General features: G+C 44.8%; 1 protein-coding gene across 2 annotated transcripts in view; it reads right to left on the bottom strand.

Annotated features, from left to right (window-relative positions):
* Window positions 1-1,479: 1,479 nt before the first annotated feature.
* The window catches only part of LOC142571701 (uncharacterized), a 67,189-nt gene continuing 55,166 nt past the window's right edge, over window positions 1,480-13,502 (bottom strand). For both annotated transcript variants that reach the window (XM_075680237.1, XM_075680238.1), the window contains exons 21-23: window positions 10,318-10,410; window positions 5,682-5,826; window positions 1,480-3,774 (exon numbers count right to left, since the gene is read on the bottom strand). In XM_075680237.1, the coding sequence (XP_075536352.1) occupies window positions 2,316-3,774; window positions 5,682-5,826; window positions 10,318-10,410 (1,697 nt within the window). In that variant the 3' untranslated portion in view covers window positions 1,480-2,315. The remainder of the gene's footprint in view (window positions 3,775-5,681; window positions 5,827-10,317; window positions 10,411-13,502) is intronic.

The following is a 13,502-nucleotide window of genomic DNA, read 5'->3' as shown; positions in this document are numbered from 1 at the left end:
ATGAGTGTGTCCCCGGGAACGAGCGCGTTAATGCGCATGTCCGAGGTCTTTCCCTCCGGACCCTGGACGACCACTCACCCAACCCCATGGAAAAGCCAGGAGAGGGGATCTGAACCTACCACCAGATTACCATGTATTACAGGGATGGCAGACGAGATTTACCTCCCCCTCACCATTCCCTTACCGCCCATCAAGTTCAATCTGGCACCAGATCCAGACCAAAGCATTTATTTCTCCCTATCTGGCACATTTATTTCACCCTGGTCTCCATAATCCACAATGTACCACCTGCCGAGCGCCCCGGGCAGATCTTTTTCACTGTGGAGCTGCCCCATGCCCATGGCTGTAGAGCCTATTCCCAACCCTTCCTTTTCCTCGTGGGTCGTGGGAGGCCGCTCTTCGGGCCACTTGCTCGGACGACCAGCTCTGGCTGGTGGACTGTGCTTGCCTAGAGATGTCGGCCAGGGGGCTCCCGGACGTCTAGGAGCCCAACCACATTCAAATAGATTCAATAAAGTTTTATCCATCCATCCATCCATCCATACAAGTTGTTGGGCAGCCAGCAAAAGGTGAGTGCAATGGGGGTCGGGAATGTGAACTGTTTACCCTGCTTAGGGCCCTGGACTTGGGCAATTTCAAAAAGACTACACGCATGCGATTTTGGGACATTTTAGCTACATCAGTTTTCCATAACTATGAAGAGACAACTTTGTAAGCACAGGTTTGAACATGCCAAATAAATGCTGTTCAAGCAGGGCACATGTTCAGGGTGATCAAACTGGCTGTGTAGAAGGAACAAGCAACACAGCCAATTGAAGCGACACTTTTTGTCTATGTCCTTCATGTTGCTTGCAGATGTACATTTGACTGACATTTTCCAGGGTGTCTGTAGAGTTCAAACTGGACTGCTTAGTGGTTGCAGATGAAACTTGACAGACACACTGAAAAACATCTTTAAAACAAGCCCAGTGCATCCAAATGTTGCACAAATTGGCAATATATTTTCTCCCTTCCATCAGCTATGCCACAATTCTATACAGGGTTGATGAATTTAATGTTTAGTCTGCCCTATTGGTTGTCTATTCCTTTTCTCACATTTTGGATAGCACTGGTTTTAAAATCGTGAGAAAATTCCTATCATAATGTACCTTGTGCTTAATGTACGTGCTATGAATTATTCCTATTTTTCTCAATATATCTGGTGCAGAACCTTGGGCCAACTAATGATTATTCTAGAGCTGCTTCCTGCAAAAAGTGACAAGTCTACTATACAGGGTGACTTGAAAGAAAACTGCAAATAGAAAAGGCTCATGCAACTGAATACTATGTGTACATAAAATTACTATTTTTAGAAACACGTGCATGAACAGGCTCGTGCCCTAAAGAACTGCAGAAAGCAGATTTGGAAACAAACTGAAGCCAAACCTGCTTCTATAGTAAGCAGTACTGAACATTCTGGATAGCATACCTCTAACAAGCTTAAGAATGGTGAACATGCTTTATTGACAGCAGGAAAATGTACAAGATACTACTGGTTGTCCGGTTTGTAAAACCCTGCAGTGGACAGCAGCAGCCACATACTATAATTGTATATCCGAAAAAAAAAAGAACAAGAAAAAACAACAATGCAGGCATATTTACAGTAGGGCAGCATGACCTTTTGAACATGATTCCTTCTGGCAGGCTTGATGAGATGATTGTGCTTAAATATACCTTTATTTACTTGGCAGTCATTTCCTGCCAGGTACCAACAGTATATGGAAAAAAATGAATAAGAATGATGATCAGCTGCAATTCAGTTTCTTGCTTTGAATTTTAGTTCAGAAAGAGCAACAATAAAATAAACATGGACATGATGGAAGTGCAGACTGCATCAAGTTGTACTTTGGGAGCCATAATAGCCTTATCTTTGGGAGTCCTTACTTTCTTTTGCATGATCACTGGAGACAAACTGCTGGGGCACAAAAACATCTGTTCTCAACATTGAAACCTAGAACACCAAAAGGCTTCCAACATTGTCTTGCAAAAAAAAGAGAGAGAAGAGGAAAAAGACCAAAGGGAATCACTGCAATACAACAAGGCACAAGGAAAAAGACTATGAGATGATAGAAAATGATGGAAACCCTAACCATCTGTTCAATTTGTATGCTGCAAACCCATAGAGCAAGCGTAGCTTATTAACATGGCCTCACTAGAAACACACCATGAAACGATATGAAGAGACCAGTTCAATGAGAACAGAACGCACCATTTCTGCAAGTACCCCCCTCCCCCCACACACAACAGAGTTTTTGTCTGTGCTGTCACAGTGGACCCTATTCTCCTGGTTCTGAGGCAAACTGCACTGACACCTGGCCTGTCATTGTGTCTGTGACCATTGGCAGCGTGAGAATGCCATGGTCTTCACCAACATTGGCTGCTGAAGCTGCATCAAGGGACACTGTCACACAGCCCTGCTGTGCTCCGGCCCCTTCTTGTCCTTCAGCAACCCCTCCAAGTGACAGTCCTCTCGGCAAGGCAAACACTGTGTTCCCACCTTCCGAGCTGATGGGAATAAGGAGCACCCTCTCCCCACCATCCGAGGTGGGAACCTTGAGCACAGCAGCATTGGCAAACCCTTCCTCACCCTCCATGTTCAAGCCTTCTTGACCGCCTGGTACCATCATGACAATGGGCATCTGGTCACCCTCACCACTAGCAGGTGCTTCTGCATAGGCCATGCCTTCAGCTGTGATGGCTTGTTCTTGGCCCTCTGTGCCTTCAGCCATGGCCTCCGAAGTCGTTTCACCCTGTCCCACGTCGTAGGCCTCCCGAGCCGAACACAGATCTCCGGAGCCCACCGACAGCAAAGGTGCCTCTGTATTAAGAGCCCCAACAACCTTCGTCTCGCTGCCCAGCTGTGCTGAAGTTGTCGTCATGTCGCCAGATACCATGTATGACGATGTGTCCATCGTCATGATGCGGGCTAGAGACGATACTGCACCGTCTCCACCAGCGGCCAGCATGGCCATCTCCTCTGAGGTGACGGCTACTCCTTCTTGCGACCCTTCCGGGTGGTGAACAATGGCAAAGTGGATCACTTCACCATTCTCGGACTCCACGGCCAGGTGCTCCAGGCCTTCTTGATCGGCAGCCATCAGTAGCTGCGCTGTTTGTTCGTTCATCTCAGCCTCCATGCCACTGTCCTGGTGTTCGGGAGCTTGCTGATGCATGGTATCTTCCATCTGGTGCTGCTCTAGTTCTGCTTCCTGAGGTGCCTGCTCCTCTGCTTGTACTCCAGGGTGCATCATCTCTTCCGTGCCCGCCTGCTCTTGTTGCTCGGGCTCCAGCGAGGTGTCCTGCGCAGGCTCTCCCAGCTGCTGCATGACAAGCTCATCACCCCCTTCCTGCTCACTTGTTTCCATTCCCTCCTGCTGCAATGAGGTCATCTGGTGCTGCTGGTCTGCAAGTTCAAGGTCGGCAGATTCCATGGTCACAGATTCCATGTCTTGGAAATCGGCCAAATCTCTTGGGTCCTGGCTAATGGTTGCAATGCCATCGGCTGTGTTTATAGACACCGTCACCTGGCCTGGGCCCGTGGCTTCTGCTACGGCCCTAGCCAACTGTGTGGCCAAATCCTCTTGTGGATTTATTGCCACAGTAGTGGTGATACCATCTTCTGTCGTGGCCACCAACTGGCTTCCACCAAGGTCTGCTGATGACAAAGTGCCATCCCCTGTGACCATGTTGATCACAGAGTCATCAGCAGTCACAAAGGCCTGCTCTTGGCTATGCCTGCACAATGAAAAAGAAACCATATAAATTATGTGTGACTCTTATTTTGCCCTTGGTGATCAGCGAGAGATTTGATTGAATAAAGTGGTACAACTGACTATAGTAAATCGTCTTTGGAAACCCACACAGTGGAGCAAGGTTCATAAAAAGAAAATTTGTCATCCACTCGACTGTGGCACGAAGCTGCAAATGAAACCACACTTTGCAGGCTTCTGCAGAACTGATTTGCTCCTATGCCATGAGTTTTCAATTAATTTGATTCTGGTTAGCTCAGCCTACTGGTTAGCTCAGATTGCAGAGCAACTGCTCTGGAAAAGCATTGGCCCCAGGTTCAATCCCGGACCAGGACAAATTTGCCTTTAACTGCAGAACTTTCTTTCTGAGAAACCTATACAAGTTTCCTTTGTAGCTTCATGCTACAGTCGGGTGGATGACAACTTTCCCTTTCACAAAGTGATACAACTATGTTGTGAACAATGTGTTCAAGCATTGGCTATATGCTTTGGTTTACCTAATGCTAGAGCTTGTTTCAACACTAACGTAAACATGATTTAAAAGGATGCGAAGATTACTTTAAGCAGTAGAGACTCCTGGAAGACTACATTCAACAGTGCTTTATGTTGTAACATGTAAGATTTTTCAGCTGTAATTTTATGTGTGAACAGCTATAATGCCTGTATAAGCAAAAATTTGTCATGCACAGAAGTTCTAGTTGTGATACTGGAATCATCACAAGTGCACCAACGAGAAGATGACAAAACACAGCCTAAACTTTGTCACGTTCACATTCTAAATTTTCAAAGAAGTGAAATCCAAGTTGATCTAGATAAAATGAGAAATTGCTGCCTTGGATATAAAAATTATTAGGCCAAGTTCATTTTTAAAAGAAACCAGGATAAGAAGGTATAATATGCCATGACCTTTATTACAATGGTTGCTCATTTATCCAACATCACCGAATCCATGCAGAAGACTACTTACATCAACAAATGGAGATTTTCATTTGAGATGAGCTTGTTGCAAATTCTTAAGACCAATCAAGCTAAATAAAGGATACAATACAAAAAGCCCAATATTTTAAATTGTTAAGACCAATCAAGCTAAATAAAAGATCCAATACAAAAAGCCCAACATGGTGTGTTGCTATGAATGATTCTATGGTTCAATGTAAAACTGTATGAAGACTGCCTTTTCACTGGAGTTGAGTTGAGAAGGGAGCTAACACTCTTGTCTGTAACAGCAGCTGCTTCTAATTCAACCATCAGCGTTCAAACTTTGTTATACTGAAGTTCGTTATATCGAGGTTTAACTGTATGATGAATGGGATCATGCTGCAAATGTAATTCTTTTGTGGTTTAGGCTTCACCACTAAGTATCTGAACAATGAAAGAGGAGGAAAAAAAAAGGAACAATGCTAGACCTTGGGCGACATTTTGACTGCACACTCCCGTGGTAAGTGACTGCACACTCCCGTGGTAAATGGGCATAAAATAACTCATAACTTGTCATCTTACCTTAACTATTTGTCATAATGCATCCTTTAACAGAGAAAAAGTAAACATCTCAAAGTGTAAGAAAGATTTTTTTAGTCCCTGGCTTGAACTTGTTTCAAATGAGAACACTCCGTTAAAATTTCAGATGACATGATGACAGAGGGATGAATACTCCTTGACTGGTGTGTATCTGTGACCTAACCACAAATAATATGTTCTTATGTTCAGTACGTAAGCCCTGTCTCAATGACTTTAAACACTACCAGAGGAGCATATTATGTTGTCTACATAGCATGCAAAGTACTACGAGTTTGACCAATAAAACTGACGAGCCAGAAGCCTTGTCAATCACAAGCATTTTATCTCTCTTGTGTCGCATGCCAAATTGGTGCATGCAGCCACTTGTGAACTTACCCTTGGTGGCCTGTGCAAATGTGTGCAGCGAACAAGTCCTCAGATTCAAAGCCATTCAAGCAACCCGCACAGATCAGCTGAATGAGCTCTCCTGCAGATTCCTCCTGGCTCTCCTGCGGGCTCACTTCAGTCAGCATGTGGCTTCCTATGTAAGCAAGATACAGAGCATTAAAGGACATCATCGTTGCAAGTAATGCAGATACAGCAGAACCTTCATAAATTTTTGAAAAAAGAAAAAGAGGAAAGGAAAACCACAAGAAAATATGAACTAACTGGGAAAACATACAACCCGATGTCACTACAAAATCTGGCAGGCTCAACTGTAGTTGATATCTATGCAATGCGAAGCATTGTGAGAATTGTTGCAGAACAAGGCGCCGATGCGCTACAAGCTGGTGGGCCCGAGCAGCCCAAGATGAGTCTTGTTGTTTCTGCTGCTTCGGCAAGCTTAAATTTGCACTTCTCAATTTCGGTCAGGGTCAGCAGCCTCTTTGGGTTGGGCAGTTTGGTGAGAAGTTATCACGTGCCCAATAGGCAAGAACTGTAGTGACACAAGATGCTGACGCGTGTAGGGCCAGAGGGGCCTAAGACACTCTTTGTCATGTTCCTATTGTGTAGTGTTTTAAGATGGCAACGGGAAATGAAATTGAGCTAGTGGGTGATCCTGGAATACAATGGCGCCTAAGCAAAACATGGCGTTCACTTTGTGCAGCCTGCAGCAGGGAACGACGGTGCAGTTGGGTTATCACCCATTAGAAGCGTGCAGTACACTCCCAATGGCACAATGATACATGCGCTGTGAAATAGATAGGGGAAGATGCTTATCGCAATAGGGTTGATGGTATTAGCTGTGAATGACCCACGAGGAGGTTTGCTAGTATGAAAGAGGAAACTGAGTGCATGCTGGCATTTTCACATGACATGAGTGGGCGAGTACTGCAGGGCAGCTGCTGTGGCGGGCACCTACTGCTCTCGATAGTGCGTGGCTCGCCCCTTTTCTTGTTCATATCAGATCTAGCAGCCAGCAAACATGTTGTATGATCGCACTTTCGCGGCATACTAACCGTTAGTGCTGAAAGATCGTGTTTTCCAGGAACATATAAACTGGTAAAAAAAAAGTGTTTCTGTATTGGATAATTTTTCGTGTGTTCTAGATCACCAACGTTGACGCCAAGAAACCGTACGAAATGAGCTCGAATAAACAAGGTTCTACTGTACTAATATACAACTACATGCTAATAATACACAATATACAACATTCACGGGAAAAATATCTGGTTCGAGTGGCATCAAAATTAAATTTGGAGGTCTTATCAAAACCACAACATGATCATGAGGCACACTATAGTGGGGGACTCCAGATTAACATGCACCTAATGCATGGTGCATTCCGCCCCTCCGGTATGCAGCCGCTGCAGGATCACACCTGTGACTTCTTGCTCAGCAATGCAACACCTTAGCCACTGGGCTACCGTAGCAAGTGCTCAAGTGGCACGATGCACAAGAACCACCTCAAACTGCAAGAAAATTACCATGACTCTGTTGATCTAACTGAAAGTCATACCCTGTAACAAGCGCTTCCCAAGACTGTAATACTGCACTTTCATGCAACAATATTTTGGGGTACTAAACTGTTGTATGTGTGTTATCCAATGAGAGTATACACAGTTTATAACATTTATAATAATTGGTTTAATTAAATTCTGGTGTTTTATGTGCCATAGCCGCCATATGGTTATCGGGCACGCTCTATCGGAGGGGATTCCGGAAATATTGAACACAATGTCTTGAGCACCCAATCCATGGAACACAGGCATTTGTGCGTTTTGCTCCTGTCAAAATGTGGTTGCGGTGGCCCGGATTTGATCCTGCGACATCGTGCTCGGCAGTGCAACGCCATAGCCGTGAAGACACCATGGTGGGCAACGTCTATACTAGCGTAAGAACTTGCTATATAACAATTTCACTGGACAGCTAAAATTTAGAGGTGCGCAAATATTTGAAACTTTTGAATAACGAATCGAACATTGCCCTATTTGGTTCAGTCCTTGAATCAAATAGTTTTTGAATGCTTTACATCCAGCTGTGCATGAGCAAACATGAAATTGAAACAAAAATAACTAAATCCCTCCCCTCCTCCCTTCCACATGGGACACAGTTGGGGATGTGTGAGCACTTTCCAGCTAAGCTGCTATTATGCACACTGACGTTTCGCTCAGACATGAAATTTGGCAATGTGTACTATTATTTGTTTGGCACTATTTATCAATGCTGCAACTGTGTTGATTGTGTGCAATATTATTTGATATAATAAAAGTACCATCTGCAGCATCAATCGTAGCGACAAAATAAGTGCATTTTATGCTCTGCCAATCATCGCTGCAGTCAGCACGCATTTCTGTTGAAGGTGTAGCACACTGATGCTAACAGGCTCATCAGATTGCCTTTGGAAACTTCATTCTGAAAATGCACGACCATGCATGCTCCAGAGAAACCTGACATTGCTCCATTCGAGCTTTTGATGAAGCTTACTTTGTAATGTGCAATGTAATGCCAGAAACTTGCTAATGTTGCAAATATTGCGATGCCAACATTCTTTTATATTAATGGTGAAGAAGACCGTTCATTATTAGAAAACTATTCAATATTCAATTCGCTTTCAGCACTAGTCAATTCGGCCTCAAAAATTACTATTTGCACACTCCAACTAAAATTGCTTCGTTATATGTGTTGTCTAACCTAACAACGATTAGTGCCCTTGGAAAGATGAAAGGGTTGTGGTGGGGGAGGGGACATAAGCTAAAGCCTATGCAAAATTGCACCATCTACCGATGAAGGGCCCCGAAGGATTGTTTCTTCAGCAAGATGACTGCTTTTTCTAATGCAGCTGTCCATAAAGGAAAGAAACAAAATAGGAGAGACCTTCACGTCACGTTTTTGAAGCCAGAAATGCAGCCATGTTGGTGTGCCATCTCCCTTTGCGCCTACAATCAGCTCGCCAGATCAGATAGGCAGGAGCTTTAAAATTGCATTGCTACAAGCTGCTTGAAGTGTGTGCTGCTGACACGCATCAGAACAAAGTCTTCAAAACTTCTGTAACAGTTTTAGTAAAGCAGACATGCTCCTGTGCTTTTCTGTGGCACATTTAATTAGATGGCGAAGACCCGTGCCGCGATTACTTGAGTGTGTCTGTTGCTGACTGACACTCGCACTCACAGACCTAAAACACACCTTTCAAGCTTACACGCCACGCTCCGAAGTCAGTTTTTCTTGCGAACAGAATGTGCTATGAGAAAGACACGGGCTGAAAAACTAATCTCACTTTTCAGAGGCCTAGAGCACCAGCTAGAGCTTCAGGAGCATGGGTGCTATGGCAACGTTTGGGGTACCATTCCCAGTGCTGCTTTGTGAAAAACAGCATGTGACTTCCGCCATACTTTCTCCAACACATGTGTGCTGGCTGGAGCCTCTCCTATGCTTTCCTTCCTCCACGCACCTGTCACGTTTGTCCAGCTTTGTTATTGTTGTCATCCACATATAAGTAGTGGTGAAACAGGTCCTATCAGCATTTCATAAGCATGCCAGTAGAGCCCTGCAAGCTTCTGATTTAGAATCAAGTGGATGCTTCAAATTAATAAAATAGCATTTCCTTATGCTGGCATCCAGTGACAAGCATTGCACAAAATTAGTTGCTTGCAGCACTCAGCTGGCATGTTCACAAATTGCCAATAAGCAAAGGGATAGCAGAGGACATAAAAGCAGGATGTGACGGCCTCTGGTGCCGGTCACGAGTTAACTCCCGTCACAAACTTTTTGCAATTTAACTTGAACCTCTGCATTTCAACTAGGACTTTCCGCTACTATCTGCAATTTTTGTAACTTTGACAAATAAATAATACACAATGACTTTTGCTCTATTTTTTCAACAAGAACAGTGAAAATGCAATAGGCATTCCTGGTATCATACAATTATTGAGAAATAATTGGCGGAAATATGGAGGTGTAAAAGAAATTCGACACTTTTCAAAATATTTCGAAATTTGTCATGGCAGCTAGGGGGTTAACTTGACCGCATCTGCAGCAGTTCATTGGGGCCTAGGTTAGACGGTGCAGCATGTACTGCAAGCCACATGCTTCACCCTTGGAGTTTCCATCTGGTATGATAGCATAGAACACTAAACTAAGGTGGAACATTTTATGTGCACAGAACGTATAAGCCAGCAATTAAAAGTCGGTGCTGACTCTGCACTAAGCTGGTTTGGTGTGCTGCCAAGTCGCTGACAGAGCGAGAGATTCTCTGACAGAGAAGAAGAAAGCTTGCTGATTTGACATATTTTGATTTGACGGACGGGGTTTGATGCATCAAATGATTGATCAGGTTTAATGTAACAAAGCAACATGGGGCTATGAGAGGCGCCATGGTAATGGGCTTTGGATTGATGATGACCACTGGAATTCTTTAGTGTGCACCCAAAGTGCAGAACATGAGCGTTTCTACATTCTGCCCCGCTCATTGCCCCCATCATGCTGAGCAGCAAAATGTCATAGACACTAAATTTATGGCATTCCATTATGATGAGGCTTAGACCAACTCAGAACAGCTTTTCAGTGATTTAACTTTCCCCATACACATTACCTTGTGTCAGGTCCGAACGTTGCATCCTGGCCAGCGCAGAGGGTTCTTCGTGAAGTCGCATGTGAGAGTCTAAAGCTTTCTTCTTGAAGAAGCCTACATGTAGTGAACAGAAGGAATTAGAAATCTGCGACCAGAAGTGGTAGAGCACAGCCTCGTATCATAAAAGAAGCTCACTTTTACCTCTTGAGGGTATAATCACATTTGTGGAAACCTTTAGAGCACCGTCCACAAGGGGATGCATATATATAAATACACATGCATGCACCTGCCTTCACCAGTCACAGTAGAAGCACTAATATGCTTAATATGTGAGCTGGCAGGCCCTCAGAGCTATTATGGATGTGCGTGTGGCGTTTGGAGTTCTTGGGGACCGTAAAAGACATGAACTCATTTTTTTCAGGCTGCCTGAGATTTTGGACGTTTTTGTGGCCCCTAAGGAGTCCTAAAATTTAGACGTTGAATCTACTTTCGACACCAAAGGTCTGAAAGGCTTCTCGGCTGCATGCGGTCTACATGTCGCTACTGATGTATGGATCACCTCCTTTGATTTAACGAGTTGATGAAGCCTTTGTCGTCTATGTGGATTTTGCTCGCCTACATGAATCACTTGTACTTGATTGCACTACATTCATAACAAGTAAGACGACAGTATCATTTACAATATTTTACAAATGAACTACAGCACATGCTCACAGAATGGTTGCATTTTTGACATAGCCAAGTTTGAAGAGAAGAAAAACAAAGATCCCTCTCCAGAATGAACCAAGACTCTAAAGCTACAGTTAAACCTTCTCATAGCGAAGTTGCATTCAGGACAAAAATACCTTCATAATATCGAATGTTCTCTGTAAGCACACCGTATTTACTCAATTCTAACGTGCCCTCGATTGTAACGCGCATCCGTTTTCCACGACCAAAAAAAAAAAAAAAAACAGGGGGGGGGGAGGGAGGGAGAAAAAGAACACTCTCGATTGTAACGTGCACCTGTTTGCTGCGACCTAAAAAAAAGAAAGTCCTTTACAGCACCGCGCACTTCACTCTTTCATATAGAAATACAACTTTCTCTCACTTGGAAAAAAACAAGGATTTACTCCCAATGCACTAAAGTTGCGACAAATAAAAAAGTCGCTGTTTCACCCGAAAGGCGAAGCATCGATTATGATAGCAAATTAGTAGACAGCTATACAAAAAGTAAGGATAGTAGTTTTATCGGGCGTATAAATTTCTAAACATTCACTTAACTTACTAGCTAAATTAACAAGCACGGTGTCACGCGCACACAAGCAAACATGAACAAGTCTTACTCAATGACCGCGGAAACTCTTTATAAAAACGCTGGAGCGAGGAAGTGTGGTAGCAGGAGCGAGGGAATTGACCTTTGTGCGGCCTCTCGCTTCAACGCGAACTAAGCGAGGAGAACACAACGCGGTGCGCCGAGATGCGTAGACTCTAGTCTCCATCACAGATCGCTTTCAATACAGGGGCCGCACGGCCGTGCCGTACATAGCAGCCGCCGGTGTAGAACGCCTCTCCTGTTTCGCCAGTCCCACAGACGAGTTTCGGGAACTCTGAACGCCCGTGATGCAGCCCGATTTCCGCCCATCCCCGCAAACGTGATCGCTTTCCTTTTAATTGCGGCATTGTGATGAACTCGCATGTCTTTGCAGTCGGAACTTCCATGCTGACAGAGCAAACGCAGAAAATGGGAAGACGGACGGTGCACTAACCTAAGCCAAAGGAAGCATTGCCTAAGCACATGTACTGCAGCACATGGAGGAAGCTACGGCAGCTAGGCTTGAAGCACATACGAGACGGCCATTTTGAAATGCCGATGGCGATATGGTAACGCAAATTTAGGGTTGCACTCGATTCTAATGCGCACGCAATTTTTGGACCCATTTTATCGGGGAAAAAAGTGCACGTTAGATTAGAGTAAATACGGTATATTTATTACATGCTCATATAGGCATTTATTTTGTTTCATCTGATACAGTCGCCGACCGTTTATTCGGACCTCACGGGTACTGCGGAAATGTCCGAATAAACAGGTGTCCGAAAAAGCAGATTAAGAAAAAAAAATGAAATCCTTTATTTCCACGCACTTATTCGGGCTCGGCAGTAGGCATAAAGAAATCGTGAATGTGCCGTTTCACGCTGTTCCGTTTACGCGCAATCAGATAAGCCTGAATCTCGGAGAGGGTCGTACGTTCACTATAGGCAGCTGAAAACACAGTCACTGCTTGTACGTGCTCCGCATGCGACGGCAGCGTAGCACATGGTGCGTCATCTTCCGACTCAGAGTCATCGTCCGGCGGTGCAGCAAAAACCTGACGAATGATCTCACCATCGTTGAGTTCTGCGCATGTCAGTACAGCAGTGTCAGCACCTGTGAAACCGTCAAATGAGGCGGTGCCTGGAGTTGCAATGAAACCACTGCGCAGGTCTCGGCAGAACATTTTCCGCGTCAGTAGGGAGCACATCGGAAGGCAACAAATCTTAGGCCTCTCGGCACCCGCTTGCCTGCATTCCCCAGCGCAGTCTTCGCGGGCACTGTCGGTGCCATTAGACACTTGACGCGATTTTTCCGTATGCCGCGTTGGATCACTGAAACCTCGACACAGCACACAAAGCAAACACCACCGTGCCGAGACCAGTCGCACAAACGAAAAACGTGGCCTACTCGCAGCGTTGTGTGCGAAGAAACAAATCAGCTGCTGGATTGCCTTGACATGGATTACTAAGCTGAAACCGGAACTGCTGTAGAGCCACTCTATCGAACCAGGCAGAAACGATGATAATGAGCGGGGATTTCCAGCAGCGCCACTTCGTGGGGCAGCAAGGAGGCTCCGTTCAAAACAAAAATGGCGTTCAGCAAGTCAAACCATGCACCGGTCAGAGTCGGTGCACGGTGCTCTCGATTGAGTTGGCTCAAGGAGTGTCCGAAAAATCAGACGAGAGGTTGCAAGGTGTCCAAACTTTCGGCAGTTGTTATACATTATGGTCTATGGGGAGAATGGCGGTGCCGCGGAGCTGACCGAATAATCGGGCATGTCCAAATTTTTGGAGTCCGGAAAATCAGTCGGCGACTGTATTTATATATATCAAGGTTCTGCTGTATTGCAAACATTTTTTAGCTTCTTGAGCAACAAGAGCTATCACAAAGCACTGTGGTGGAGTTCCTGCAC

Source organism: Dermacentor variabilis, chromosome 2 (assembly GCF_050947875.1).
Source record: "Dermacentor variabilis isolate Ectoservices chromosome 2, ASM5094787v1, whole genome shotgun sequence".
Lineage (NCBI taxonomy): Eukaryota > Metazoa > Arthropoda > Arachnida > Ixodida > Ixodidae > Dermacentor > Dermacentor variabilis.
This window is presented reverse-complemented; position numbering and strand designations above follow the sequence as displayed.